General features: G+C 44.9%; 1 protein-coding gene across 4 annotated transcripts; it reads left to right on the forward strand.

The window, feature by feature from the left end:
• The first annotated feature begins 1,582 nt into the window (after positions 1 to 1,582).
• src (v-src avian sarcoma (Schmidt-Ruppin A-2) viral oncogene homolog) lies at positions 1,583 to 24,933 on the forward strand. 4 transcript variants are annotated; one of them, XM_019268801.2, is made up of 14 exons: positions 1,583 to 1,999; positions 16,232 to 16,487; positions 16,565 to 16,664; positions 17,566 to 17,583; positions 18,222 to 18,320; positions 18,965 to 18,991; positions 19,173 to 19,276; positions 20,296 to 20,445; positions 20,540 to 20,695; positions 21,391 to 21,570; positions 21,656 to 21,732; positions 21,831 to 21,984; positions 22,186 to 22,317; positions 22,399 to 24,933. In XM_019268801.2, the coding sequence occupies exons 2-14, from the start codon at positions 16,235 to 16,237 to the stop codon at positions 22,605 to 22,607; spliced, it is 1,659 nt and encodes a 552-aa protein (XP_019124346.1). In that variant the 5' UTR covers positions 1,583 to 1,999; positions 16,232 to 16,234; the 3' UTR covers positions 22,608 to 24,933. The 4 variants fall into 4 exon arrangements, with proteins under 4 accessions (XP_019124346.1, XP_019124348.1, XP_019124347.1 ...); XM_019268803.2 differs by lacking the exon at positions 18,965 to 18,991; XM_019268802.2 differs by lacking the exon at positions 17,566 to 17,583.
• The last annotated feature ends 570 nt before the right edge of the window (positions 24,934 to 25,503 follow it).

Consider the following 25,503-nt stretch of genomic DNA (forward strand, 5'->3'; position numbering starts at 1 on the left):
ATTATTATTGCTCTCCTTAAAGTGGATTTAAACTCAAATGTGTCTCGCTCCTTTATTTTTAACTTTTAACTTCACACTGTACAGCTACAGAAGTACAATGTCACAACAACAACACAAACAAACAAACACCATATGTGAAATTAGTGATCACTGAGTACAGTTTGGAGGTTTGTGTACTACCGCAGTGTTTCTATTTTTAAGCACACCTTTACATCTTGTGTCCGACAGATTTATGATAAGCTACTGACTGATCTGTTGTTAAGGATTACCCAACAACATAATTGAACTGATTGATTAATTTGATTTATTTAAGCATCTTGCAAAGTCGGTAACAACAACCAGGATGGTCACATGACAAATTCACAAAGAAAATATTTCAGTTTGCAGAATATGAACATCCTCTTATGAAGAGTACTGTGTCTGTCTCTGTGTTCACCTTCTATCTCAGCCAGGTACAACAACAAAACATCTGATAATACAATGTATGATATGATATCATAGAAACTCAACGTGACGCACGATACTGCACAGATCCAACATTCTGTGCAGCAAAACACTTTGTAAGATACAGTACTGTATGAGCAACAGGCCTGACACGACACTGTCTGTGATGCAGCACTTTTCCAATGACTGCTGAGAGTTTTATAATATGCAGAACAAGTTCATTCATGTGTGCTATGGGCATCATTCAGACAGCAGGGGGCAGCATTGTGTCACCAAAGGGGAGAAGAAGCACAAGGCACACACTGTATGATTCTTATTTTACCACACAGTGACATAAATGTGAATAAAAATAAACGATAAAATATGTTTATTATATATTGTAGTGCTCTCTAGCTCAGGAGCTGTAACTCCTCTGTGTTGCATTTCATTTAAGCCGCACACTGTGTCTTAATAAACTTACTTAGTCACAGATTCTGATTATTAATACAAAAAATAAACCAACTTATAAATCATGATGTGTCGTTATGAATGAAGCAGCAGCAGTACATATTCAAACTGACACGTTAGTCCTGCTTACACGTGAATCCATCACTAATTATTATATATTATATATAATAAACATTATTCTGAAACAGGCCATTCTACACAATGAGCTCATTTACTTTGGTACTTTTTGTTTTGTTTTGGTAATACTTATTTGACTTTTGAAGTATTTTTAACACAGCTTAGTTTCAGTTTTATTTAGTTTTATTCCGTTTTTAAGAGCACCTGACATAGAAGATTTAAAAAAAAAATAGCTGAAGAAATTAAATACAATAACATTCTGAGCGGGAGTGATATAAATAAAATATAACAAAATAAAATAGAAATATGTGTACTGGTGTGAGGTATATACATAGGATATAAGGATATAAATAGGACTATATAAATCCATGAAGGCTGAGGACAGGTCTGGGGACAGGTCTGAGGCTCAGTCCACGTTTGAACCTGCGCCCAGGTGAGGAGGGACCTCCACGAGACACCATTCAACTAAAAGCTGGCGTCAGACGCCGACCAATCAGAGCTCGACAATCCCCAGCCCCCTCCTCCCCTCCCCTGCCTCTTTATACCTCAGCCAGTCCGTGTTTTGGTCCTGGTCTGATCTGATCGGGTTGTTCGGCGCACAGACAGCAGCTGACTGTCGGCTTGTTGCAGCACTTTTTTTTATTTATATATATATACATATGTGATTGAGCATTGGTCCCGGAGCCTGGAATGACTCATCCCCCCGTCATGACCTCACCGGGCCGCCCCTCCAGTTGAATGGGATCCCTCATCGCCTGTCTGTCGCTTGTTTTTGGCACCGACTGTCTCCACCGTCGCCGCTCCTGCTCCTCCTGCTCCTCCTGCTCCTCCTCTTACTGCTTCTTCTCCTTAAACCCTGATTTTTTTGGGGGGTGGGGGGATCTGTGAGCTTTCGCTTCATGTGATCACTTCATTCATGGTTTTCATGTGAATTCTGTCTGATCGGCAGAAGAGCGACGACGCCAAATCTCCAGCAGCCTGCGCGTCAGGGGTGAGTCTCCTAAACTTGTTATTTCAGTGAAGGAGTGAGGAGTGGAGTAATGACAGCAGAGAGGGGGGTTCATTAAAGAAAGATTGTTTCCAGACATAAATCCTAACTCTACATGTGTGTGACCTGCCTGCTCTTTGGTTAATAATGATCACTGTCATTTCCAACACCCAAATCACCGGTTACAACTGTAACAGCAGCTCCAGCAGCCTGAGAGTTACTGTACAGTGACTCATCAGAGGTTTTTGTTAAAGCTGCAGCTGCTGCTCTGCTCTGCAGCACCTTTTCTTTAAAAAACAAAAACACTTTGCACTGTGTGCATATCCTCAATCCTCAATCTGAAGAGAAATGCCTCCCCTGGGTGGAATCAGACTGAAACCTGGCACCTCTCGTTGCTCTGCAGTGAGTTTTTATTTTATGGGCTACCTGCTGTACTTTGTGTTTTTATGAGAAGATCAGAGCCGATATATGTTTTTGCTTTAGATTTTCTTTTTTTGTTCATTTACTCCTAAGACGCCACAGATTTTCCCTTCCTGGGATCCCACACACTTTTTTAAAGGCGCCTGTCATATGCTTAGGATTAGTCTCTCCCACTCCACATGACTCAAAGGCCCAAATATTGACTTTAATGTGGTGCTAACTAATAATAGAAAAAAGTCGAGGTATGCACAGACCTCAGAGTAATTGCACGGTCTGTAATTCATCGAGGTGAGCCCACGTCCTTGAATATACATACATACATGCAGGGCTATATTCTTCCATATTGTTTGTGTGTTAACATTGTGACCATTCATTAGCCTGTATACACTGTACACACACCGGCAGTCCTGACTCCTCGTGCCAGACTTGCTGATCCAGGATCAGGATCAAACCCTCATTCTGCATCTAGACCTCTCTTAAGATTTTGCTCCCAGGCAGTTTGTCAAAGTGTGACACATTTGCTTTTTCACGACAGTTGAGCTCTCGTCGCACGCAAACACACACATGAACCTGCCGGACTGCTATTGCAGCATCTGCCTAAAATATTCACCAGAGAGGCATCAATACATTATTTTTTTTGTAATAAACACAAAATTGCTATTACATTAGATTATCAGTCTTGTGTTTGACTAATCCCCTCCCCTTAGATTCAGCTTGTTTTTGTGTTCTCAGTGTGTTTTCCTGAAGGAATTAGGATGTTTTCGCAGCAAAGCGGGCAAAATATTTATATTCCATCTCACGGATTCACCTCCCCTTAAATTCTGTTGCAATGACGTGCGAAGTGACGCTGCGTTGGGGATGGAGTTCTGTGTAAGACGCCCCGGGGACATGCACGATTTGTTTACGCGTTATCCTGCTCAATAGAACGCGCTCACAAAGGGACACACTGACACACTGATACACAAGATAAAATGTTGCCGGCGTCCATCATCATTAGAGTTCTGCACCCAGCACAAGTGCTACGAGATGGCCCTTTGTACTTCCTAACCGCCAGATTTCAGACCTCCACAGAGGGGACCTAATGCTCCTTGGAATCCCATGAATGCCTCCCAGTGAAAGCCGTAGATGTTTATGTCAGCTCCAATGAGATTGGTTGGAAAGTGGCTCTCGAGAGCCGAAATTCCTGCTAATTGGCAACGTGGCTGTGGACTTGTGCCCCCCCCTCTTTTGTTCCTCGCTTATACTGGAGTGGTCTGTCTGTCAGGGTGATACACTGGCCCTGGCATCAATGAGCTGCTTGTTCCCGGCCCTGGAGGATCGGTCGGCGGGTTTTTTTAAGACAAATCACTTCCACTTTTCAAAATTGCCTTTTGTGCACCTTTTTCAGAAAGATGGAGAGGAACCATTTAAAGGGTTTCTCAAGCTTAAGCGTTTCGATAGTGATGTGCAATATTTGTGAACTGAGCAGCTGGAGCTTGGAGCTCTGCTGAGTTCATCATTTGATCCAGTGAGTGCCCCACTTTCCTTTAGGACAGATGAACTGGCATCGAGCACTGAGGACATATTGTGATTGTTTGTGATACTATAAAGAGGAACTGGCCTAACTGGCCAGAGGAACAGGGAGGCCTCATATTGCAGGACAGAGGGCGACTGTAAACGAGTCGTGGGCTCTGGTAGTAGTCGTAACTGTGAGCTTGAAACAACACACTATTCCCTTTTGGCTTTTTGGAGTACTCGACAAACAAAACACTTCTTCGGTTTGCCAACGAGATGTGCCATACACTCCGGAGAGAACGGGGGTTCGTACACATGGAAAGGGGGGGCACGGGATTTGTGATGGCTTCCCGCTGACAAAGGCCTTTGAATTTTTTATGTGGCAGATACTAAACCTCTGTCGCTCTGGCCCAGATTTTAGGGCTAATTAGTGCCCGGCTACTTTTCAAGGGCACGGGAATGCCGGTGCCACCTGTTCTCGGATCTCAGATCTCTCTCTGGTCCTGTCGGTCTTTATCTGTCTTGTTTGTCCTAGTTTTGTGTCAGTCATTGTTCTTTTTTTTTTCTTCTTTCTTTACAACCTAAAGGTTTGTGTTTCACTTCCACACTAATTCCACTTTGTAGCCCCACGCTGTATTCTGATACTGCACGAATCAGTAACCGCAGGAGAGAAGTAGATGTGTGCCCTGTAGTCTCAGTCAAAGGCGGCTGAATGATAAGGATGCAGAAGTGACATATCCCTCCGAGTCAGAGAGGCTTGTGCTCTGCTGGCCATTTGAATGAAGTATCTGATAGTGGTTTGATACAGACAAACAGAGGAGGGCTTGTATCCTCCCAGGATCCCCGGCCACTTCCTGTCCCTCTGCTCTGGGAACGGGCCAGGGTGACACAGGCCACGCATCTCCCTCTCAATCCACCCACTGTTGTTGCTTGTGTGGAAAAGCGATCGCTCTCACACCCTCATTCCCGTCGCTCCGCGCACATTTTCTCCCGACAGGAAAAGCGTCTTTGGCATTTAGAGAGATGCCTCTGTGTGTGGCTTTGTGTGCGGGCGCAGCTGTGCGAGCCCCCGGTCAGGATGATGAGATGCTGCTCGCTGCCCCCCTCCTCTTAAAACGTCAGGCTCTCCATCCATTCGAGAATAACTGTGGTGTACGTTGACGTTCATGCAGATCGTGGAGAGATGATCCGACCTCGTCAGGCTCTACCTCTTTAGAATCTGATAGAACCAGATAACGGGAACATATTTGCGTGGAGTTTCCTAATCAAAGCATCTGTTAAGGGATGTGAGTTCACAGTGAGATTTCAGATCCTCTCGTGACAGAGTCATGTGAGGCGTTTGGGAACTTTTCATCATTTACAGCTCCTTTTTCTTATAATATATAATCATATCTTTGGCTTTCTGACTGTTGGTTGGTCAAAACAAGCGTTGAATTAAAGCAGAACAAACATCTGCAGCCTTTACATGCTTGATTTATGTAAATAGTTTAGATCCGTGGTCTTTCATCGATACTAACGGTGCAGTGAAGTCATGTTTTCATCACCTCGTGTCACAGGATGAGTATATTATATCTGTAGGAGGTTGCTAAACAATACCAGTGACTCAGTCATTACTTTGCCAAGCGCTGTGATTTCTCACTTTCGTATTTAGTTTTACAGCTCGGCGTCTGTTTCCAGCCAAACATTCTGCTCGTTGATCTTTGTAAAATATGTTTTTCCTGAATGTTACTTTCCACCTACTTTCGTTCAAAGCTGTTAAATAAAGTGCAACTGTTCTTGTTCTTGGCGTGTAAAGTCAAATGAAAATCATCATAATCTGTCATCTCAGCTCTTTCAAACATGACTTTATGGCTCATTCCCGGCCAGTAAACCTGCATCAAACCACTGACAGAGGTTGTAGGAAGTTCAGGACGTGCTTCCCCGTCAGCTCTAACCTCTGGTGTCACCCCTCTCTGACCCGATGCGATGTTACAAAACCCTTTTGTATCTTACATAAAGCTCTAATCACACCACCGGCTCTCTGTACTGATTGCCTCGCAGTCAGCGCGTCACCGCCCCACTGAGTTTCGATTTGAATATTGAAATCAGGGCCTTCCGAACAAAGGGGTGGTTTTTTTTTTTTTAAAGAGATGGAGGAAATCACTCCCGTGTTGAGGGGTCTCGCCCTCCAATCTGTTATGGAAATGTCATGGCTGGGAGCGAGTTATGTTTCGATGATGAAGCGTGACACGGGCACATTTTAACCGGCAAACCCCGGTGGGTGTTTCTGCTCTTATTTGTCTATCTTTAAGGAAGCAGAGGGCATCAGTGCTGGGATTCTTTGTGTCTTGTTTTCGGTTTGAATGCAGCCAAAGCAGTGATAGAAATGTCGATACAGCACGCTTTATTTATACTTCTGCATCTGCACATAAACACAGAGTTTTGTGGGATTTGTCCACTCTTGAATATTCTGTTTTTGTCAGCTTAGACAACCTCTGCGATTGTTTAAGAATATATATATATATTTAAAATGATAATAACAGATGTTCTTGGAGACACAGAACTCAGCTGATGATCCGCCGTCCTCGCCGTGAATTTAATTTCGTGTTGACAATAAGCACAATCTGCTCCGCGGCGCGTGTCACGACCTTGACTCACATTCTTGCACTCACAACGTTGGCTGCTCCATGTTGCTTTTTCCTTTCCTGCTGACAGACGCTGAAGGGGGGAATGTGATGTGTTTTAAAGGGGTGGGTGGCATGGGCAGACGCCCCCCCCCCGCCCCCGGTGTGGACGGTGTGTCTCTACCTGCTCCCCTCGTGCATTCCTGCTTTGGGCTGTGCGAACAGGAGAGGAGTTGAAACTCGCCTGTTCCTCCTGCTCTGCATTCCTCAGCCATGACTGGAGCTCGGTCGCTGTGCTGCAACAAACCTGGGAATGCCACAATGCACACGCAGACACAGGCACGCACACCTGGCTCGCTTTCGCATATTCGAACATGTTTACTGTTTCTATATGTGCTGTTTTATTTGATTAGCTGAACATCTATGTGTCGTACATACATATACATACATATTCCCTTGTGGGGTTTGGGCCTTAGATTTCTGGGCTGCGGGGCATTCTCTCTCCGCCTTGCTGTACAGATGAGTTCAGTTAAATGGTGAATGCCCGTAGTTACTGAAGCATGAAGCACTTGGGAGTCTCTGTGGACTTCAGATCAAATGCTGCCCCCCTTTTGAAATGTGATGAGAGGATGTGACTTTGCTATCACAGAGCTCGAGTTCACTTGAGGCGACGTATAGCTGCTCTGAAGCCCGTATGATGAGATCTGAGGTGCGTTTCTGATGCTGATGCGTCTCCAGCGTCTTTGCCGTGTAGCGTCTGTCCTTATGGAATGTTCCCCCACCTCTTTGAGTCGGCTAATATTTGAGGAGCAGCAGAAAAAAAGGGATGTTTTTCCTCCTCACGTGACATGTGGTTGACACATCAGAGGAACTGAAATCCTTTATTTCCACCATTCCCCTCTGGAAATCTCCTGAAAGGATTGGAGAAACGATGACGGGGAGGGCGGTGTACACCGAGTGTGAGGGAGTAAGACTTGGGAGCGGGGGGTATAAAGGAAGCCAAAGCCCTTGAGGATTATCTTTTTCTCCTCCTCCCTCCATCTCGCTCCTTCTCTCTCTCTTCTCTTGCTTCTTGTTTGAACACATGACCACATGCTCATCCGTCTCAGTTCGCATGCAGGAGGAGAGGAGGATGTCGTCGGCCAGAAGAACCTGGATGTTTGTCTAGAAGCTGTGAGAGCAGATTTCAACCAATGCAGTCTGTTTAACACGCCACAGAGGAACAATGTGTGACCTCTCCCACTGTTAATACAATACAGTGAACACCCTGCAGGTCCATTCATGGCAGTCATGGTACTGTGCATGCCTCAGATGCCTCAGATCTCATAGATTTCCAGCAGGAGAGATGTCTGCTGCTGCTGCTGCTGCTGGATGTATGTCTGCATTCAGTGACAAGAGAACAGCTGAGCGACTTTAGGGCCATAAAACAGAGCATGTGTTCCACCGTGAGCTTCATCTGCTCGTTCCCTCATCGACGCAAAGCTGTAAAATGTTGGTTAACTATCGGTTAATGTGCTGGAATTTATCTGCTGTTTTGCAACAAGCCCGATGAGCTAAGCGGAGGAAATTACAGTAATGTCTTCTGTCTGTCTCGTCTAACCAAACGCCCGTCACACCCAGTCTTAGGGAGGTTAGCTCTGTTAAGTCAGGTGAATACTTTTTGTATAAATAAGTATGTGAGCGCTCGCTATGAAGGGAACGTTTGAAAAAAATCTCCAAAGTGAGACAGACAACCACAGGTACACCCGCGCTCTCTTACTGTATGATGTGTCATGTGACAGGGATTTTCAGAGAAACAAATCAGTGCATCACATGTTTTTAGATGCGTGTCACCGTGATGTGGCCTCTTCTTCTCCATTTTTAATCACAGCGTGTGATGCATGTGGAACTGGGAAGTGTCGGGTTCAAGTGTTTTGCGTTCAACTGCGTGGGCTTCGACATAATGTAAGGGATGCAGGGCGGGTGGAGCTGGCTCCAGATCAGCTGAAGAAGGAGGAGATTACTGGAGATGAATTAAAAACTGAGGCTCTCTCTTTTGCTCTTCTAAAGAAACGGATCAGCACTTCTCTTCGCTCTCTTGTCGGGGGTTAAATGAAAACATGAAGGTCATATCTTCAATATGAGCCTGTTACCTTAGCTTAGCATAAAGACTGGAAACAGGGGGAAACAGCTAGCCTGGCTCTGTCCAAATGTGAGAAACAAACACCTTTTTTGTGTAATTAACAATTATTTATTCAATATTTTTGTTTAATGTTAATCTACACAAAGTGTGAGAGCAACAATTTGTCAAAGTCACTGCTCCCGGGCCGAGAAATAGTCCCCGAGTAAAAGCATAAATTCTTGTTTTTACACTTCAGACAAAGCCGAGCCAGGCTTTATGCTGAGCTGCTGCCATGCAGACATGAAAGCGGTGTCGGTTTTCTCATCTAACCCTTGTGACGAGGAAGCAACTGACTAAATTCTCCAAAATTCTCATCAGTTCCTTTTTAAACAGAAACGATTCATCGGGTCTCTCCCTTCCCTTCGTTGCTGCTTCCGTTTGCAGAAGCCAAGACGTCACCTCATCATCAAAAAAAAAAAAGGCCCAGATATTTATTTATATTTTCTTACTGATCCTCAACCCTAAAATAATTTGATGTATGTCATACTCAGATTAGGAACAAGGGATAACAGAAAAGCTGCAGTCGGTGCCAGCAGTGTTTGTTTCTCTGTAAGCGCGTCCAGCTGCCCGGAGATGTCATGATGTTTTTTTTAATTTAAGGTCACGTTTAGCTGTGGCATTCGGCAAACAGAAGGTGATGTGAACATACCAGTGGTGAGCACTGCACACACACACACACACACACACACACACACACACACACAGTGTGGAAGGGATAAGAGCTCACAGCCTCTGATCCTATTAGAAAAGCGAAAGCACTGCAGGCTCCTGAGAGGCTGAGAAAACGTGTAAACACTGTGTTTTTATGGCATGACCGAAAACACCACAACGTAAAGAATCTCTTCAGGAGATCTCACCTTTCTCCCTCTGTCTGTTCTCTCCCTCTCCTCCCTCTCCTCCCTCCCTCTCCTCCCTCTCCTCCCTCTCCTCCCTCTCTCCCTCTCCTCCCTCTTGTTTTCTCCCAAACTCTTTCAGGAAGTGACAGACGTCCCACATAATTTAGAGAGACGGAGCTCTCTGCTAATCTTTGCCTTTTTCTTCATCAGAGAGGCATGCAAGCGTTCTCTCCGAGTGTTTTGGCCCAGAAAGTGTGTGTGTGTGTGTGTGTGTGTGTGTGTGTGTGTGTGTGTGTGTGTGTGTGTGTGTGTGTGTGTGTGTGTGTGTGTGTGTGTGTGTGTGTGACTATCCTACATCTGTGCAGTTTGTTGGTTTGTGGAATGCTTGGAATCGCCTCCATGGCAACGGCTGGGTTGTGTGTGTGCGTGAGTGAGTATGTATGTGTGTGTGTGTGTGTGGAGTGGTAAATATTGACTTCACCACCTCCCCATCCCTGTGTCTGTCCGTGACAGGAGCAAAGGAGGGAGGGGGGGACTGTGTGTGTGTGTGTGTGTGTGTGTGTGTGTGTGTGTGTGTGTGGATCGGTCGGTACACACTCTTTATCCAGGACTCAGCAAAGTCCTGCCACCGGGGGCGTGTGTTTACCTTCAGGCCTTCGAAACACGGAGGAGCTTTCTGGTTCATGCAGTTTGACTCAGTGTGAACCTGCAGACACAAAAACAGGTGAACTGCCGTGTCACCTCACCTCAGCTCTTTGTAATGATCAACCTAATGGTTGAGTAAATGGGAAGAGCGGCTCGTTGGTCGTTCAGACCCGCGCGGGGGTTTTGCACTGGTGTGCAAACACACGACCCAGCAGCCATTTCCTCTATTCATGTTTGCTGAAAGAGAAGAGAAACAGGACGATGCTCGGCTGCACGCCCTTATTCGCTTTAAAAACCAGGAACCGGCCCACCTGTTGTGGCACATGATGAGAATTAAGTTACTTCAAACTAGTGTGACTATCTGGTGAACGCTTCTGGCTTCTCTCCTCTGTGCTGTGTTCACACAGCAGATGGATTTGTTGAGACAGGATAAATGCTTGGAGGAGCTGCAGCAGTAGTAGTAGTAGTAGTGGTGGTGGTTTGACCGGTCTGTCCTGTCTCGTCATTGCTACGCCCGTGTTGTTTGCAGGCTCCCAGATGGAATGTCATCACAGCGTTGGGACGGATAAGATTAGGGAATAGATGTTGATAATCTGGACAGAACAAGCAGGGCTGCTGGATTATGTTACGACGCAGGAGAGCCAAAGCTCAAAGCCCCCCCCCTCACCCCTCGCCTCTCGTAGTAATTACATAAAGAGCATTGAGATGAAGGAATACATCCAGCAGGCACTCTGCTCACACAGACTTCCTGTCCACTGAACTACATCAGTCCAACGAGACAAAAGGCCGAGGTCTACGAGCTGTTTTCTCCAACATGCAGTCAGTCTTTATTCTCAAACGGAAAGCGGCTTCGGGATGAGGTTGTAATCGGTCGAGTGTGACTTTGTTTGCACGTCTGTGATACAGACTGAGGACATCCTGTTCGTCCATCCTCCCTTGAGTTCATTCCCTCAGAGCACACACACACACACACGTTTGAAGTCTGCTAATGCAAATGCAATAAAAACAGGATGATATCTCCCCGCAGTCTGGCACCTGTTGTTCTCTCAGCTCGCTTAAAGAGGACACAATGTTAATGTTGTCCTCTTTAACCGTGAGGGACACACGTCCTGTAACAGAGGCCACGTTCAGGATCACATCGTTCAGCTTTGGGTCAGAATTTACTTCTGCGTTTGAAGTGGTCAGGGTTAGGCCTGGGATGTGATCGCTGTCGTCACTGTTTGTCTCCTGATCACTATTCTTTGAAGTCTTGAAGTCAGGAGTCAAACAGCCACGTTGTGATAAAAATAAAGCATTTCAAATGTATTAATAAAAAAAAAGCACCATGTTCAGTAAACATGATGTTTGCCGAGAAAGGATAAAACTCAGAGATCTGCAAAGTGTGTCAAAATCTAAAGACATCATACATTGATGGATGGATGGATGGATGGATGGATGGATGGATGATGGATAGATATATAACTTATTGTCCTTACAAATAAATGTGTTGCCACAGTCACATACATACATAAATGCATGCTCTCTGCAGATTACCGGGCTGTATTGTTGAGAGATGCCGTGACAGAAGGGACATGGTGCCATAGCGTGTTCGTTTACAGGTCAGGGACCTGTATCTGTATCTGTCTATGAGCAGATGCCATTTAAAAATAGACTAAAATAAATAAACATTGAAGAGGCAGGTTAACATACATTCAGTGTCCGCGTGCTTTGATTCATTTTAGTCACCGACAGACAAAAGAGGAAGATGTGACATGGACTATAAAGCAGTTTTACAGTCACGGACATGGTGGAGTCAGATTGCTGAAAATGTTCATCTAGAACTTGAATCATCTCTAAAACTTTGACACAAACTTCATTTTAAAAGCTTAAATTAGATTCGCAGTCATCTCTAACGGTCGCTTGTGGGCTCAGACTATACACAATATTTTTTCTTTCCCCAAGATGGTCACTGTGTCACAGATTAGGCAATCACAGTCATAAATTCTTGCCGTGACTCGCCAAAAAGGCGATTCTGACTGTCTTCTGTTCTAAAAAAAAGAAGTGACACAAACATTTCCTGGAATTTTGTCATTGATAGCAACGAATTTGTGACTCTGACTTGGTAAAAATAGATCAACATCTTCCAACAGAAGTTGGCTTTAGTCTAGGAGTATAAAATAATAGTTCAACATTCAAAATCTGAAAGTCTGACACAGTGAAGACGAAGAATCTGATTGGCTTCATGCATAAAAGTGAAGATACAGACACTGATAATAACTTGTTGTTTTTAAAGCAGAAGAATCATTTTTGCCTTTTCCCCTCATGGCTGCATGCTCTGCCCAACATTGCCCTCGGTGATCCACAGTCACAGGTGAACAAAGCTAAATGAAAAGAAACCGTCACTACGCAGCAACGCTGGTTTATTCCTACAATGTGACGCCGATACAACAGTTTCATTGTTGCGATTACAGCGCTGGAGCAGAAGCTTAATTGTGACCTCTGACCTGTCCCCGAAAGCTTTAAAGAATCTGGCGCTGCAGCGAGCGTCGGCTGTCAGAACATGCCCGATCCACGTGTTCGACCGCAGGCCGACAGCAGCGAGCAGAGTGAGGTGGAAATGAGGGGTCTACTGTAGCTGTCATCGCAGCGCTGCAAGTCCTAACCTGCCGCTTCACATAGCTTCATAGTTTCAGTCTCTGCCTCAGTTTGACTTTTGAGTTTGCTGCTTTCTCTCATTAAGCCTGCACACAGAAGATCTGAAGTGAGCTTCTTCAATTCTGATGCTCATGACTGTTTGATCCTTCCAAAAAAATAAAAAAGATGAAAAGAATTTCTTTCTTTCCTTTTTTTAAATGAACCAGAACTCGCAGACTTCATTACAAAGTCTGTGTTGTTCAGGGAAATGGACCAGTGTCACGATCCTGCCCCGACAAAGACAAAGCATGAATGACACGACATCCTTTCGTTTAATCCATCGACAGGATGCCGTTCAGAGACTGTTATTGTTTTAATTCCATATGAAGTGAAGAAAGAAAGCAAAACAGGACAATGCAGCCTCCCGCAGCGCCAGAGCAACCCTGGCAGCAGTATTAAAAGACTATTCCTATTTACCAAAAGCCCAGGAGACTCGGAGGATTTGGAATTCATTGTCAGATCTTATGCATAATTAAGCAAATCCCCCACCAGCCCCAGCCACACCCCCCGCCTCGCCGGAGGGATTTTTCATGCTGCTCTGCCTCCTCGAGACAGTGGGTGCTTGTTACAGTACCTCAGCCCTGTACGAGGCCAGAATCAGGCTCAGTTATCATGAGCTGATGAGACATAGACACGATTCCCTGCAACAACAACAAAAAAAAAACGTGACGTCACGTTGTGGCTTCCCGACTTCCTTCATTTGCATATTTGGTACCGTCTGTAACGGCTGAAACACACTGGGAACCGGCAGCCCACAAGCCACAGGCTACTTCTGTGTCTTGTTTGTGTCGCCTGCTGTGAGCCGACAGAAAAAGGGCTTTGTGTTTCTGGTGTGAAGAAAAAGGCCCGAGACTCTGTTAATGCTCTGTTTCATGTTCGAGTTTTTCAGTGTATTTGTCTGGGTTTGCAGTCTGGGTCAGGGTATTACGACACCATTGGCCAAAGGAACTAAAATCTAACCAACCCTGATATTTGTGAGTGGCTGTAAATGCAACGGCTGCTGTCGCAGGAGAATGGTCTGTCCGTGTAATGTTTTATTTAAGCAGCGTCTGAATGAGGCGACATCTCGACTGGAGCTGAGCGAGGTGGCATCATCACCGCTGTGCTCTGCCTCTAACGGCCTTATTAACCATGACACCAGTCTGCACGGCGGAGGGAAAAAAAAAACACAAATCAAACAAAGAGCAGCTCCCTGAGCCACCTGAGTTAACCTGCACACACTGTTACACCCGCTGGGATGCGACCCCCTTCATGCAGACGAGCCCCCCGGGGGGTAGATATTGTCTGTCCGGCCCTGTTGACCTCTCTTCACGTCCTCGCCCATTCATGGTGCCAACCAAAACTGAATTTTGTGTTCACTCCTCTGTTCTTCTCCTTCTTCTTTCTGTCTGTTTCAATGTTTATCCCTGAGCTACGTCATTCCTCCGCCTGCATGAGCTCACATGAATCATCCAAACAAACCGGTAAACTCTTGTTTTAAGATGTTTCCTCTCTCCAAGCAGACCGTCATCTTGTAGCTAAATAAGTGAGGGAGCATCAAACTGTGCTCCTCACGCATTTTCCACCATATGTCACTGTGAGCATGACTGCAGGCCTGTGTGCCTGTGTAGCTCGTCTTTTGTTGCTTGTGAATGAAAGTCTGATGTTAGATCCAACAGATGCACAATGTCTCCTAAATAGCACCAGGCAGGGGATGTCAGGAGGAGGCTGACACTACCCATACGCACCCTGCCCTGCCTCTGCTTATCAGAGGGGCGTCTGAGCCGCCCCACGTCAGTGTTTTAGTGTCTAAATTGGCATTTCTTAGCAGACCCCCCCTGCCCCATGGCTATATCTGATAGCACGGGCTTGAGTCTCTAAATTATCCTTGGCTTAGTGTAATGATTTTCCTGCACTAAGCTGATATCGGGGCGACTTCATGAGCCTGAGCGAGCGGGGAAGCTTTAGAAATGAAGAGATGCAGAGTAAACCTGCACTGAGTATCTCCTGCTGATGAACACTGTAATCTGATTACTCGCTGATGTCCTTTTTACCATTTTAGCATCTTTCAGTCGTTTGTTTTTGTTACTGTTTCGGTTCACTCTCTTGTTTCCGACAGCAGTCAGCCAGCTGCCCGATGTTTGCCGCCTCCTTCAGCATCAATGTGCAGGTTGGACATAGTGAAGCATTTAAGCAGCAGAAAGCCAGACCTCCGTTTGTCAGCCGGCCAGAGACACGTCTCCAAATGAATGATGATGTTGTAGCATGGGCAAAATGGGCTGTGAGATGAAGCCAACACGGAAGTGCCAAAAAATTGCAGTTCCTCGAACGCCCCATGAGGTTGGCTACAGTCTCCAGAAGCCCCCCGTGTTAAACATGTCCAACTTTACAGACAGAAATAAACAGCCTGGTACAAAAAAACTTTTGGTCTCTGCAGCTAATTTCCTAATTTCCAAAGCTCGGGTTTATTCAGCCTCAGCTCCACTCCACAATCCCAGCAGCTCTTTAGAAACCTCTGATCACGGAGACTACGTCCATGTTTTATACTGTCTGTGCTTTATTAAGTGTTAATGTGTTTACATCTTGTTCCACTGTCTTCATATTGACAAAAAAAAACAATGAATGCTGCTTTAATTGATCATTTGTTTAATCTATATATGCCGGTTTCACTTTATTGTTCATACAACAGTGTGGAACCAAAAGAATATTACATTTACAAGGATATAAAACAACAAATCCTGATGATTTGATTGGCTACGCGCATCGTTCTCTTCAGTCCATCAGTCCATCATCACCAGCACCAGTAACATTGTGACCAGTCTGTTTTCATGTAGCACAGTCAAAAATGTCCAATACTTTGGAAGAGTCTAGCTCTTTTTAGTGCCTCCCTTTGGGGAGTTTATTAAATACATAAACTGACTCCTCATCAGTTTGAATAAAGCCCGATGAAGAACTATGGCACCACAAAACAATGTTCCGCGTCTTCTATGCGAGCATCTGTGTCCGACACGCATGTGGCATGTGCGACATGTCTGTGAATGTGCTTTGCTGGTGGCAGTGGGATGAAGTGGATCTCATGCCTGTGTTGAAAGCGAGTAGTCGTAGCAGCTGCTGCTGCTGCTGCTGCACCGTCCGTGGGGAAGTTTTTGGTTCATGTGGTTCTACATGACACTGTGTCTCGGGGGGTTTAGATCAGTGGGTCTCTTTCCCGTCTCTGGTTTCCGCATCTGGTCCTTTTTAAAGAAGTCGGAGGAATTTTTCCAGAGAATGTATTTTAAGATGACATAAGTCTATTAGAGGCTAAATTATTCAGTAAGTTTATCCTTTACAGTGCCTTGAAATGTGATTTCAATGAAGTTTCTTTTTTTTATTTTTTATCTGCTGTCTCACTGTCTTTTTATTTCTGTCCTTGAATGCACCACAGGCCATGGGGGGATCCAAGAGTAAGCCCAAGGATGTAGGACGGATAACCCACGGCCACGATAGCAACCTCAGCTCTGGGGGAGGGGCTGGTGGCCACCACCTCAACCCCAATCAACCGTCCTTAACACCAAATCGTAGCCCCACTATGGATGGAGGTCTCGGCGGTAATCCATCTATGGCCAATACTCCAGAGCTGGCCCTGTTTGGAGGCGTGGACAATAACAGTGTCACCTCTCCTAACAGAATCACACTGGCAGGTGAGAACGTCAGCTCTGAACCTTCTTTAGCGGCCTTGAACGTGCAGTTTGTCTGACCAGACGTTCTCTCCCGACAGGAGGCGTGACGACCTTCGTGGCGTTGTACGACTACGAGTCCAGAACGGCCTCAGATCTGTCTTTCAGGAAGAGCGAACGCCTCCAGATAGTCAACAACACGTAAGAAAAACACAAACATGGCCTTTTTCTTATTACGACCTCTCATGCAGACAAGTAAACCCGAGAACAGATAGAGAGAGTAACTGCACGTCGACAAGTCTGCGGATTGCCTCCCTGAGTTATCGCTCAGTTGTCTTGTTGGCTGCTCTGCACCCTGAAACGCATGTCACTCGTCTCTCTCTGTGTAACCATAGGAACGGGCTTCCCCTCAGTAGAGCTTCTTTTTTTTTTGTGACACATTTTTTGCTTCATTCACAAAAGACTGATCACATCTCACTGCCCGGTCCAGGCTATTTTTATATCTAACAGACTGCAGTGTGAGACCTAGTTACTCTGTACAAATCTAACCTGTTTCAGTGTCATGCTTGTTTTTTAAAACAGGGGGTTGCTCTATGAATCAATAGAGGTGCAGTGAACCATATACTGTAGTGCTGCCCCCCCCCGCCAGTGCTACATTTGCTGACCTAGAAGGCCGGAGCTGAGGACAATAGTGGATTATTGTTGCATCTGGCCCCTTAAGCCAAAGACCTGGATCATTATTGGGTCAAGTACACCCGAGAATCCATTAACCACCAAGATTAGAGGTTATCGCAGTCAAATTAGGTGTCGGTTAAATAACGTCGACCTCGTTCTGCCAATATTGCATGTTTCTCCCTCTTTTTTTGAATTATTGCGCCTCCCACATAAACGAGTTATGCAATGGTTTAAATATTTTAGATGCGCGGCGATGTATATCGGCCGCGTTGTGTGTCCTCTGCTGTTCTTCCACTGCTCGTAACATGCTCTCTGTATTTCTTTAACCCCCTTTCTTCTTCTTTTCCACCATTTCCCTTTCATCTCTCTCTCTCTCTCTCTTTTTTTTCCTCCATCACAAACCACCACGTCACATTTTGTTTTACAGGAGGAAGGTGAACTGCAGGTTTGTGACGCTTCTCTGGAATCGTATTTGTCTGTCTGCCTGTGCGTGCGTCACCTTTGAAGCATATATAGTTTGCACCGTAATGTCACTTCACTAGAAAAGGCACATAACCACGTAACTCTGCCCGTATACCCCACGAGCCCTCAGAATAGCAGTCAGGGGAAGTTGGTGCAAAGCCTTGCAGCACTAAAACCAATTCAGGTCAACTGGAGGAAACGAGCGTTAACAGACTGTCATGTTTTGACTTTCTCTCAGTGAATCTAGTGCTGCAAAGCTCACTCCCTGATAAAAACATAGCGTACGAGCACCGTCCCTCCCCTGCTGTCACACCCACGTGAATGCATGTTTGTTTATAACTTGTTTAACAGTACATATATATCTGGGCTTGTATTTATCAAGCTTCTCCAATTACTGTTATGAGAGGATACAGAAAACTCCAAAGCATCAATTTATTCATGTTCATGAGATACTTGATGAACACCAGCCCTTAAAGTCACAAAGACTGTGTTTTATTCAGATGTGTTATGAGCCCTGGGTGAAGCTGTGCGTGTGTGTGTGCGTGTGTGTGCGTGTGTGTGTGTGTGTGTGTGTGTGTGTGTGTGTGTGTGTGTGTGTGTGTTATCGTTTCATCTGTGCAGAGAGGGGGACTGGTGGCTGGCGCGCTCCCTGACCACTGGAGAGAGCGGTTACATCCCCAGCAATTATGTGGCTCCATCCGACTCCATCCAGGCAGAAGAGTAAACCTTTTTTTATTTTTTCATACATATTTATTCTCGCTCTGTCTCGTGTGTCTGCCTTTTTTATCGAGCGCATGAAAGAATTAACGCTCAGATGTTGGATCCTTAAGAATTTTCTTAGGGGGGAATAGTCTGATGTTTATTTGCTCTCTTGTTGAGCGTCGAAGCGTTCGACGAGAAGACTGATGCCGCTCTCTGGATATCATGGGTATCTTCATTAAGCTTAGCTTAGCATAGAGACTGGAAATGGAGGGAAACTGCTAGCCAGGCCTCTGTCCAAAGGTCCAAAGGTGACAAGTCTGCATATCTGACCCTATAAACTTAGTTTAAAAGAGACTTTCTTAGTCTCAGCTGGTTGCCTGGCGACCCCACAATGACAACAAAGTATCCTGGAAGAATAGTCCCGCACATGAATCTTTTCATATTTACCATCATGGACACGAGTGTGGTGTCAAACTTCTCACGCGTCATCAAGAAAGCAAATAATTCCCCCAAATGTTTCTGCGTTTCTTTAAATGATGATTGTTTTCTGCCTCCTGCTGATCTTTACGTACTAACATGCTCGCTTATACAATCAAGCCGCACAAACTAACCTTCTATAACAAATCCATTTCTCACTTTTGCCTCCTGCCCCCCGCCTCCAGTCACCTCAGACTGACTCTAGAGTCCAGGTAAGCAGCTGTTGGCACTCGTACGCACTGCATCTGGAATGCAAACAGACTTTTTCAAACTCACCCTTGCTTCGTCGTTTCTTTCTCTTCCACCCACTCGCATCTTCTTCCCCTCACCAACCTGCTCCCTCGTCTCCCATGTTTTTTTGTTTTTTCTTTCTCTCTCTCTCGACCTCACCAGGTGGTACTTTGGTAAAATCACCCGCCGGGACTCCGAGAGGCTGCTGCTAAGTTTAGAGAACAGAAGAGGGACTTTCCTGGTGCGAGAGAGCGAGACCACCAAAGGTAAAGTGTGTGTGTGTGTGTGTGGAGCCTCATACAAAGAAGCAAACTCATCGTTAACCGAGCCCTATTAAAACAGTAGAACTATGCGAAAGGCACAAGGAGTGCTATGACTTCTGGCGTCCTCTGAGAACAGCCGTGGGGTGCTCTTGAAGCGTCAGTGAAGGATGGAGGGAGATTATGCAAAGTGAGTTTGTTAAATTGAGAGTAGACCTAATTATAAGTCCACGGTGCTGATCAACAATCCTTCCCAGAGAACATTTTGTCCTGGAGATTTGTGAGGACGTACTTGCCGCGTCTTTATTTGTATACCATTGACTGCCAGAGTTTTCGGGTTCTTCTTGTTCTTTTTTTTTTAATATGAACTTGTAAAATGTTCAGAGCCCGGTCTGAATCCTATGACACGTCTCACTGAAATGCACCAAGAACAAGAAGAAGGAGAAGAAGAAGGCAAATTCTCTGTAGCAGTAATCCGTGATACCCTGCTGTTCACTGCACAGTGTGTGGCAGCAGTGTTGGGGTACAGACGAGAGACGAATCGGGCAGATGGGGGGGAAAAGGTTGGATGGTGACGCCTGTGGGACTCACAACACCGTCCCTACGGGTACAGCTGGTTCTGTGTGCATGTGTGTGCATCATACGACTCGCGTTGTGTTTTCTATCACTGGATTTGGATGAGAAAGGGGGACGAGGTGGGTGGAGAGGTACTGGGTGGGTGAGTCCAACAAGAATTAGGTCAGTGTGGAGCTGAGGACTGTACAAGCATTGGCCATATCACCCAGTTCAGACCTTCACAGAGGGGGGAGGCGTCGCCTTGGGCTGCAGACAATTTCTTACTGGGCTGACGCTGCCATCTGGTGGATTTATGAGCACATGGCACCAAAAAATCTACTTTTTTTATATCCATGCAGCATAATTTCATTGGCTCTGATACCCTTTCTGATTTTCAGATGAATTAAAAACAAAATATTTTCACCCAGACTCGAAGATTCAGATATTTGTGTTGTTCTTATTTGTCCCAGGTGCCTACTGCCTGTCTGTATTGGACTACGACAACACCAAAGGGCTGAACGTGAAGCACTACAAGATCAGGAAGCTGGACAGCGGAGGCTTCTACATCACGTCGCGCACGCAGTTCAGCAACCTGCAGCAGCTTGTCAATCATTACCGCAGTGAGTGCTTCTGTTTTATCGTATTGTCTTGCACAGATTATTCTGTTAGGAAATCTTTTTTTACGACGAGCACGTCGTCTTTTCTGTCCCTCAGAGCATGCTGACGGACTGTGTCACAGTCTAACGGACATCTGTCCTGTGCTGAAGCCTCAGACTCAGGGCTTAGCCAAGGACGCCTGGGAGATCCCGAGAGAGTCCCTCCGTCTCGACCTCAAGCTCGGACAGGGCTGCTTCGGAGAAGTCTGGATGGGTAAAGCTGGCTAAAATATGAACTAACTGTGTGAAACTCAAAGTGCATAAAGAAGTCTTTAATACATTTAATTTCTTCTTTAATGCTTTTTGTAATTGCTGCAGCTCATGAGCTCGGTGGGGAAATACTGTGTTTTGTTCCACTGTGCAGAATAATGAAAGAGAATTAGCATCAATGACATTTTACCTCAGCAGGCACACAGCTGGTTAGTTGTCTTGTGTGATGTGGGATTTGATTTATAAATTACCCCTGTCATGTTCCAAATTAAAATATAATAACTGAATATTATTTAGCTATTAGTAACTGCCGGTCTTCAGGCTGATTTTATTTGCACATCGACCGTCACCACGTGGCAGAAACTCTCTCTGCCATTCATCCATTAACTTTAGATATTTCAGTCGTTTATCCTTTAACCTGTTTCATTAATTTATCTTTTACTTTCAGCTGAAATCTCTTTAGCTCTGTATTTATCTGTCGCTCTTAGCTGACTGTTTCGCGTCTTAAAAGGTCTCACACACTCTTTTGCAACATGTGGCGTTCAGGTGTTATATGTGGTTGTATATGTTTCCTTGTACCCCCTGGCAACCACAGAAGGGTACGCGTCACATGTCCCAGGCCTTGTCCTGTCTGTTATTTTGTCTCTTTGCTGGAAGCTGATCGAGTTGTAACAATCAATGCTTGATATGACTGATCAGGAACGTGGAACGGTACGACGCGGGTGGCAATAAAGACTCTAAAGCCCGGCACCATGTCCCCTGAGGCCTTCCTCCAGGAAGCTCAGGTCATGAAGAAACTGAGACACGAAAAGCTGGTTCAGCTGTACGCCGTGGTGTCCGAGGAACCCATCTACATCGTCACAGAGTACATGGGACAAGGTCAGCATGGCCAGCGAACAAAATGGCATTGAAGTAAATGAACCTAATGGACGGAGGCTGTAATCTGTTTTGTCCCTGCTTGCAGGTAGCTTACTGGATTTCCTGAAAGGTGACATGGGTAAAATGCTCCGCCTCCCCCAGCTGGTAGACATGGCCTCACAGGTCAGTGCAGCCGCATCTCTTTAAACCATTTTCAAAATGTTACCTCGGCTGTTTTACCTTCGGCGTGGACCAATCACAAAGCTTCGTCTCGTCCTCAGATTGCTTCAGGGATGGCTTACGTGGAGAGGATGAACTACGTGCACAGAGACCTCAGAGCTGCTAACATCCTGGTGGGAGATAACCTGGTTTGCAAAGTGGCTGATTTTGGTCTGGCTCGCCTCATTGAGGACAATGAATATACTGCCAGGCAAGGTGAGGACGACAGGAGGGCACTACCAGAGTTTAAACATATATGACTTCATTTCTTCCTCTTTAATCATCTGATGACTTCTCAGTTGGGAATCACCTGTGATTATTATAAGCTGTTAGATTCCAGGAAACTGCGTGATTCATGCAGCTCAGGTGCTTTTTGTTTTAGCCCGTGCTGACGTGTTGAACCTTGTCCTCCTGCAGGAGCCAAGTTTCCCATCAAGTGGACGGCCCCTGAGGCTGCTCTGTACGGCCGCTTCACCATTAAATCTGATGTCTGGTCATTTGGAGTCCTGCTGACCGAATTGGCCACTAAAGGCCGCGTGCCCTATCCAGGCAAGGATCGTTTTCTGACACCGTGCTCAGCAGTATAAAGATTTATAGTGTGACTAACCTCAGGTCTTTGCTCTCTCTCAGGTATGGTAAACCGGGAAGTGTTAGACCAGGTGGAGCGTGGCTACAGGATGCCGTGCCCTGCGGAGTGCCCCGAATCCCTGCACGACCTGATGCTGACCTGCTGGAGGAAAGAGCCCGAGGAGAGGCCGACCTTTGAGTACCTGCAGGGCTTCCTGGAGGATTACTTCACCTCCACGGAGCCTCAGTACCAGCCCGGAGAGAACCTGTAAACTGGGGTGAACGTGGGGGGAAAATGTGCATGCGTCATGCATGTACAAAAACTGAGCATGTGTATCTACTTCAGTGTGTGTGAGGGTGTGTATGTACAGTATAACGGGGAGCTGCATTCTGGGTACAATCAGTAACTCTCTGACGCTGAGGAGTGTCAGTGCGACGTCAAAACCAATCAGCAACATTTCAGATCCTGCTTTCTACCGGTTCATTATTCTGAGCTCATCACGCTGTAACTTTATTTTGTTCGTCATTCAAAACAACACCCGATACAAAGCCGAGCAGGTTTTCTCAAACCGTCCTCGTGTTTGTAAGTCACCCTGATGCGTACAGTACATTCCCCCCGTGTTCACTCACCTGACTGATCTTGTTTGCCAGCTTCGACACTGCAAGTGACACCAGACATGTGGCATTAGAGACTGCACGTGGGAGTCCAGAGAATGAATGTTGGATACAAGTATTGTCCTGCTGAAAGACCCCTGTCTATTTTTTTTATATACTATATTTTCTTTGGGATACACACATGCTCAGAGTCTGTCTTCCATTTTTGCCACTTGAGAAGCAACTATTTTTGGACGTACAATAATCTGCCAGGATATTATTGGTCTTAAATGTTTTTATTTTGTTATTAGACCTGGATCAACTGGAGTATTTTTTATTTTTATTTCATCACCATGCTTCCCAAAAGACTAACACCCTTGATTCCCCCTCGACAGGAGTGTGTAGTCTCACTCGCCTCCCCTGATCGGACGAATAGTTTTCTCGCTGTGACCAACATACAGCTCAACACAAAGAAGAGAAGAGGCCGAGCGTGTTTCTCTATTTTCTAAATTGTGACTTTTCTTACAAACAGAAAACGGCTACTGATCACTAACGGTCATCTCAGGATGGAGAAGACTTAAAAAAAATAAAAAATAAATCTGCTGCAAGGATTTTTGTGCCAATGAAATGAAAAAAAAATCTTTTGTACTCTCTTCTACTGTGTCAAAGTGTATTTTACTACTCTGAACTTTTCATATGACGAAGTCTGAGTTGTGTAAGCGGATGTTTTTCTCCTGCTGATGATCCACTGTTTCCAGATCCTGCTCCTGTGTACAGCACCGACCGGCTCACCAGCGGTTTTTTTTGTTTTGTTCTTTTTTTTTTTTTAAAGGTGCTGATTTTGTTTCTCGAGCGTTCAAATTAAATTCAGGTGAATCTTCTTTCATGTCTCCTTTTCAGTTCTGGCTTCTTCGTTAATTAACATGAAGATTTCTGCCTCAGCGTTTCACTAACTGGTGCATCTTTGAGCACGATGGTACACTGGAGATATATTACATTTCTGTTCTCTCGGTGGGTTATGCCTTCCTCCAGCCTGTAGGGGGCAGAGCAGAAATAACCATTTCTGTATAGTAAATAAATTGGCATCTTCAAACTTAATTGTAAATATCCTTAATGTGTGTTTTTTTTGTGTATATATCATCTTTATAATTTATTCCACTTTAAAATAACCCAGTTGTTTATTTTGCTTTCATTCAAACTTTAATGTTTATGTTATGGGTTAAATAACACCTGACAGTAATGATATAAATATACAGTTTATCATCATCCAATGTTTTCTCTTCGTGCATGTATCTCTGTGGAACTTATCTTGGGTGTACATTTCTGTGATATGACTAACAGAGCGGGTGCTCTGCATCCCTCTTGATTCCCGTCTTGCCAGATACTGATCATCTACCAGCTCCTTCCCACGGTACAATCAAAAACCACAAATGTTTACATCGTGATATAATCTTTCAGAAATCATTTTTGGTGCTGCTTTCAGAGGCTGGTAAATGAGCAGGTTAATTTCAAATGTTGTTCTCATTCTGTTCTCATGTGCACACTCACACCTGAGCATCTGTACGGCCTCTCCCCGGCTCGGGTTTAAAAAGCATAAAGTGCTCCATGCACAAGGTGATGTGATCTGTGTAGCGTCTACTATGTGGACAATGAATGCATTGACCTGCCTGGGTGTAGTCAGGTCATCTGGCATCAGCCCTTTCTCTCCCTTCTTTCCTCCGACCGGTCTCACTGAAAGCTCATGGGCAAAAAATAAAAAATAAAATGTGGAAGAAGTGCATGAACATGTTCATGGCCAAGGACGTTTCCAGTGGGGGGGTTCTTGTGGGTCTTCTTTCTGGCTATGCAGATATTTTTTTAAATCTGTGATATTCATATAAATATATATACTCTTTTCTACTGTATTCATTGGGAGTTTTCAGATTTAAAAAATTGTTAAATCCTACTGAATATTGTTCAAATTTGAAAGTATGTTTGAATAAAATTTGTATATTGCCAGCTGCATCCCATCTTTCTATGATCAGGAAACACTCACTAAGTCAACAAGACTGTGATCAAAGGTCAGAAATGAAGGGACCTGCTTTTTACTTTGACTACATAGATCTCTCAGCTACAGCACCGTGAATACTGTGAACCAAATTCACTATAATCTCATAAACGTGTGGGAGGTGACCTTGATTACTGTGAGCATGACTATAAATACTGCAGTTTATCATTTTTACTCTTCTAATTCTACATAAATCACATGTAACACTGTTTTATCGCACACTTTGATATTTCATACAGACTGTCTTTGCGTGTCATGAGGCGGTATACTGTACTCTTAAGCAGTGATGACATGTGGACATATTCAAATATTTTACTTCAGTAAACATGGGAGTGCCACAAATGGAGCATGTCACGTAAACAGAGCGTTAATATCTGCGGCCGGTAGAGATGATACTTTGATACTTTAGAGGAGTTTAGTATTTTAATCTGAAGTCATGTTTTGTATATAAGTATAGCTGTGGTGCAGTATTTAGTATATATAGAACAGAAATACCCAGATAAAATACTAAAGTACCTTAAAACTGT

This window comes from Larimichthys crocea, chromosome XV (assembly GCF_000972845.2).
Source record: "Larimichthys crocea isolate SSNF chromosome XV, L_crocea_2.0, whole genome shotgun sequence".
Taxonomy (NCBI): domain Eukaryota; kingdom Metazoa; phylum Chordata; class Actinopteri; family Sciaenidae; genus Larimichthys; species Larimichthys crocea.

Coding starts and splice junctions, on each gene's coding strand:
- src (XM_019268801.2), top strand. CDS start 16,235: ATGGGGGGATCCAAGAGTAAGCCCAAGGATGTAGGACGGATAACCCAC. Junction 18,992..19,172: donor AGACTGACTCTAGAGTCCAG/GTAAGCAGCTGT, acceptor CGACCTCACCAG/GTGGTACTTTGGTAAAATCA. Junction 21,571..21,655: donor CACAGAGTACATGGGACAAG/GTCAGCATGGCC, acceptor CCCTGCTTGCAG/GTAGCTTACTGGATTTCCTG.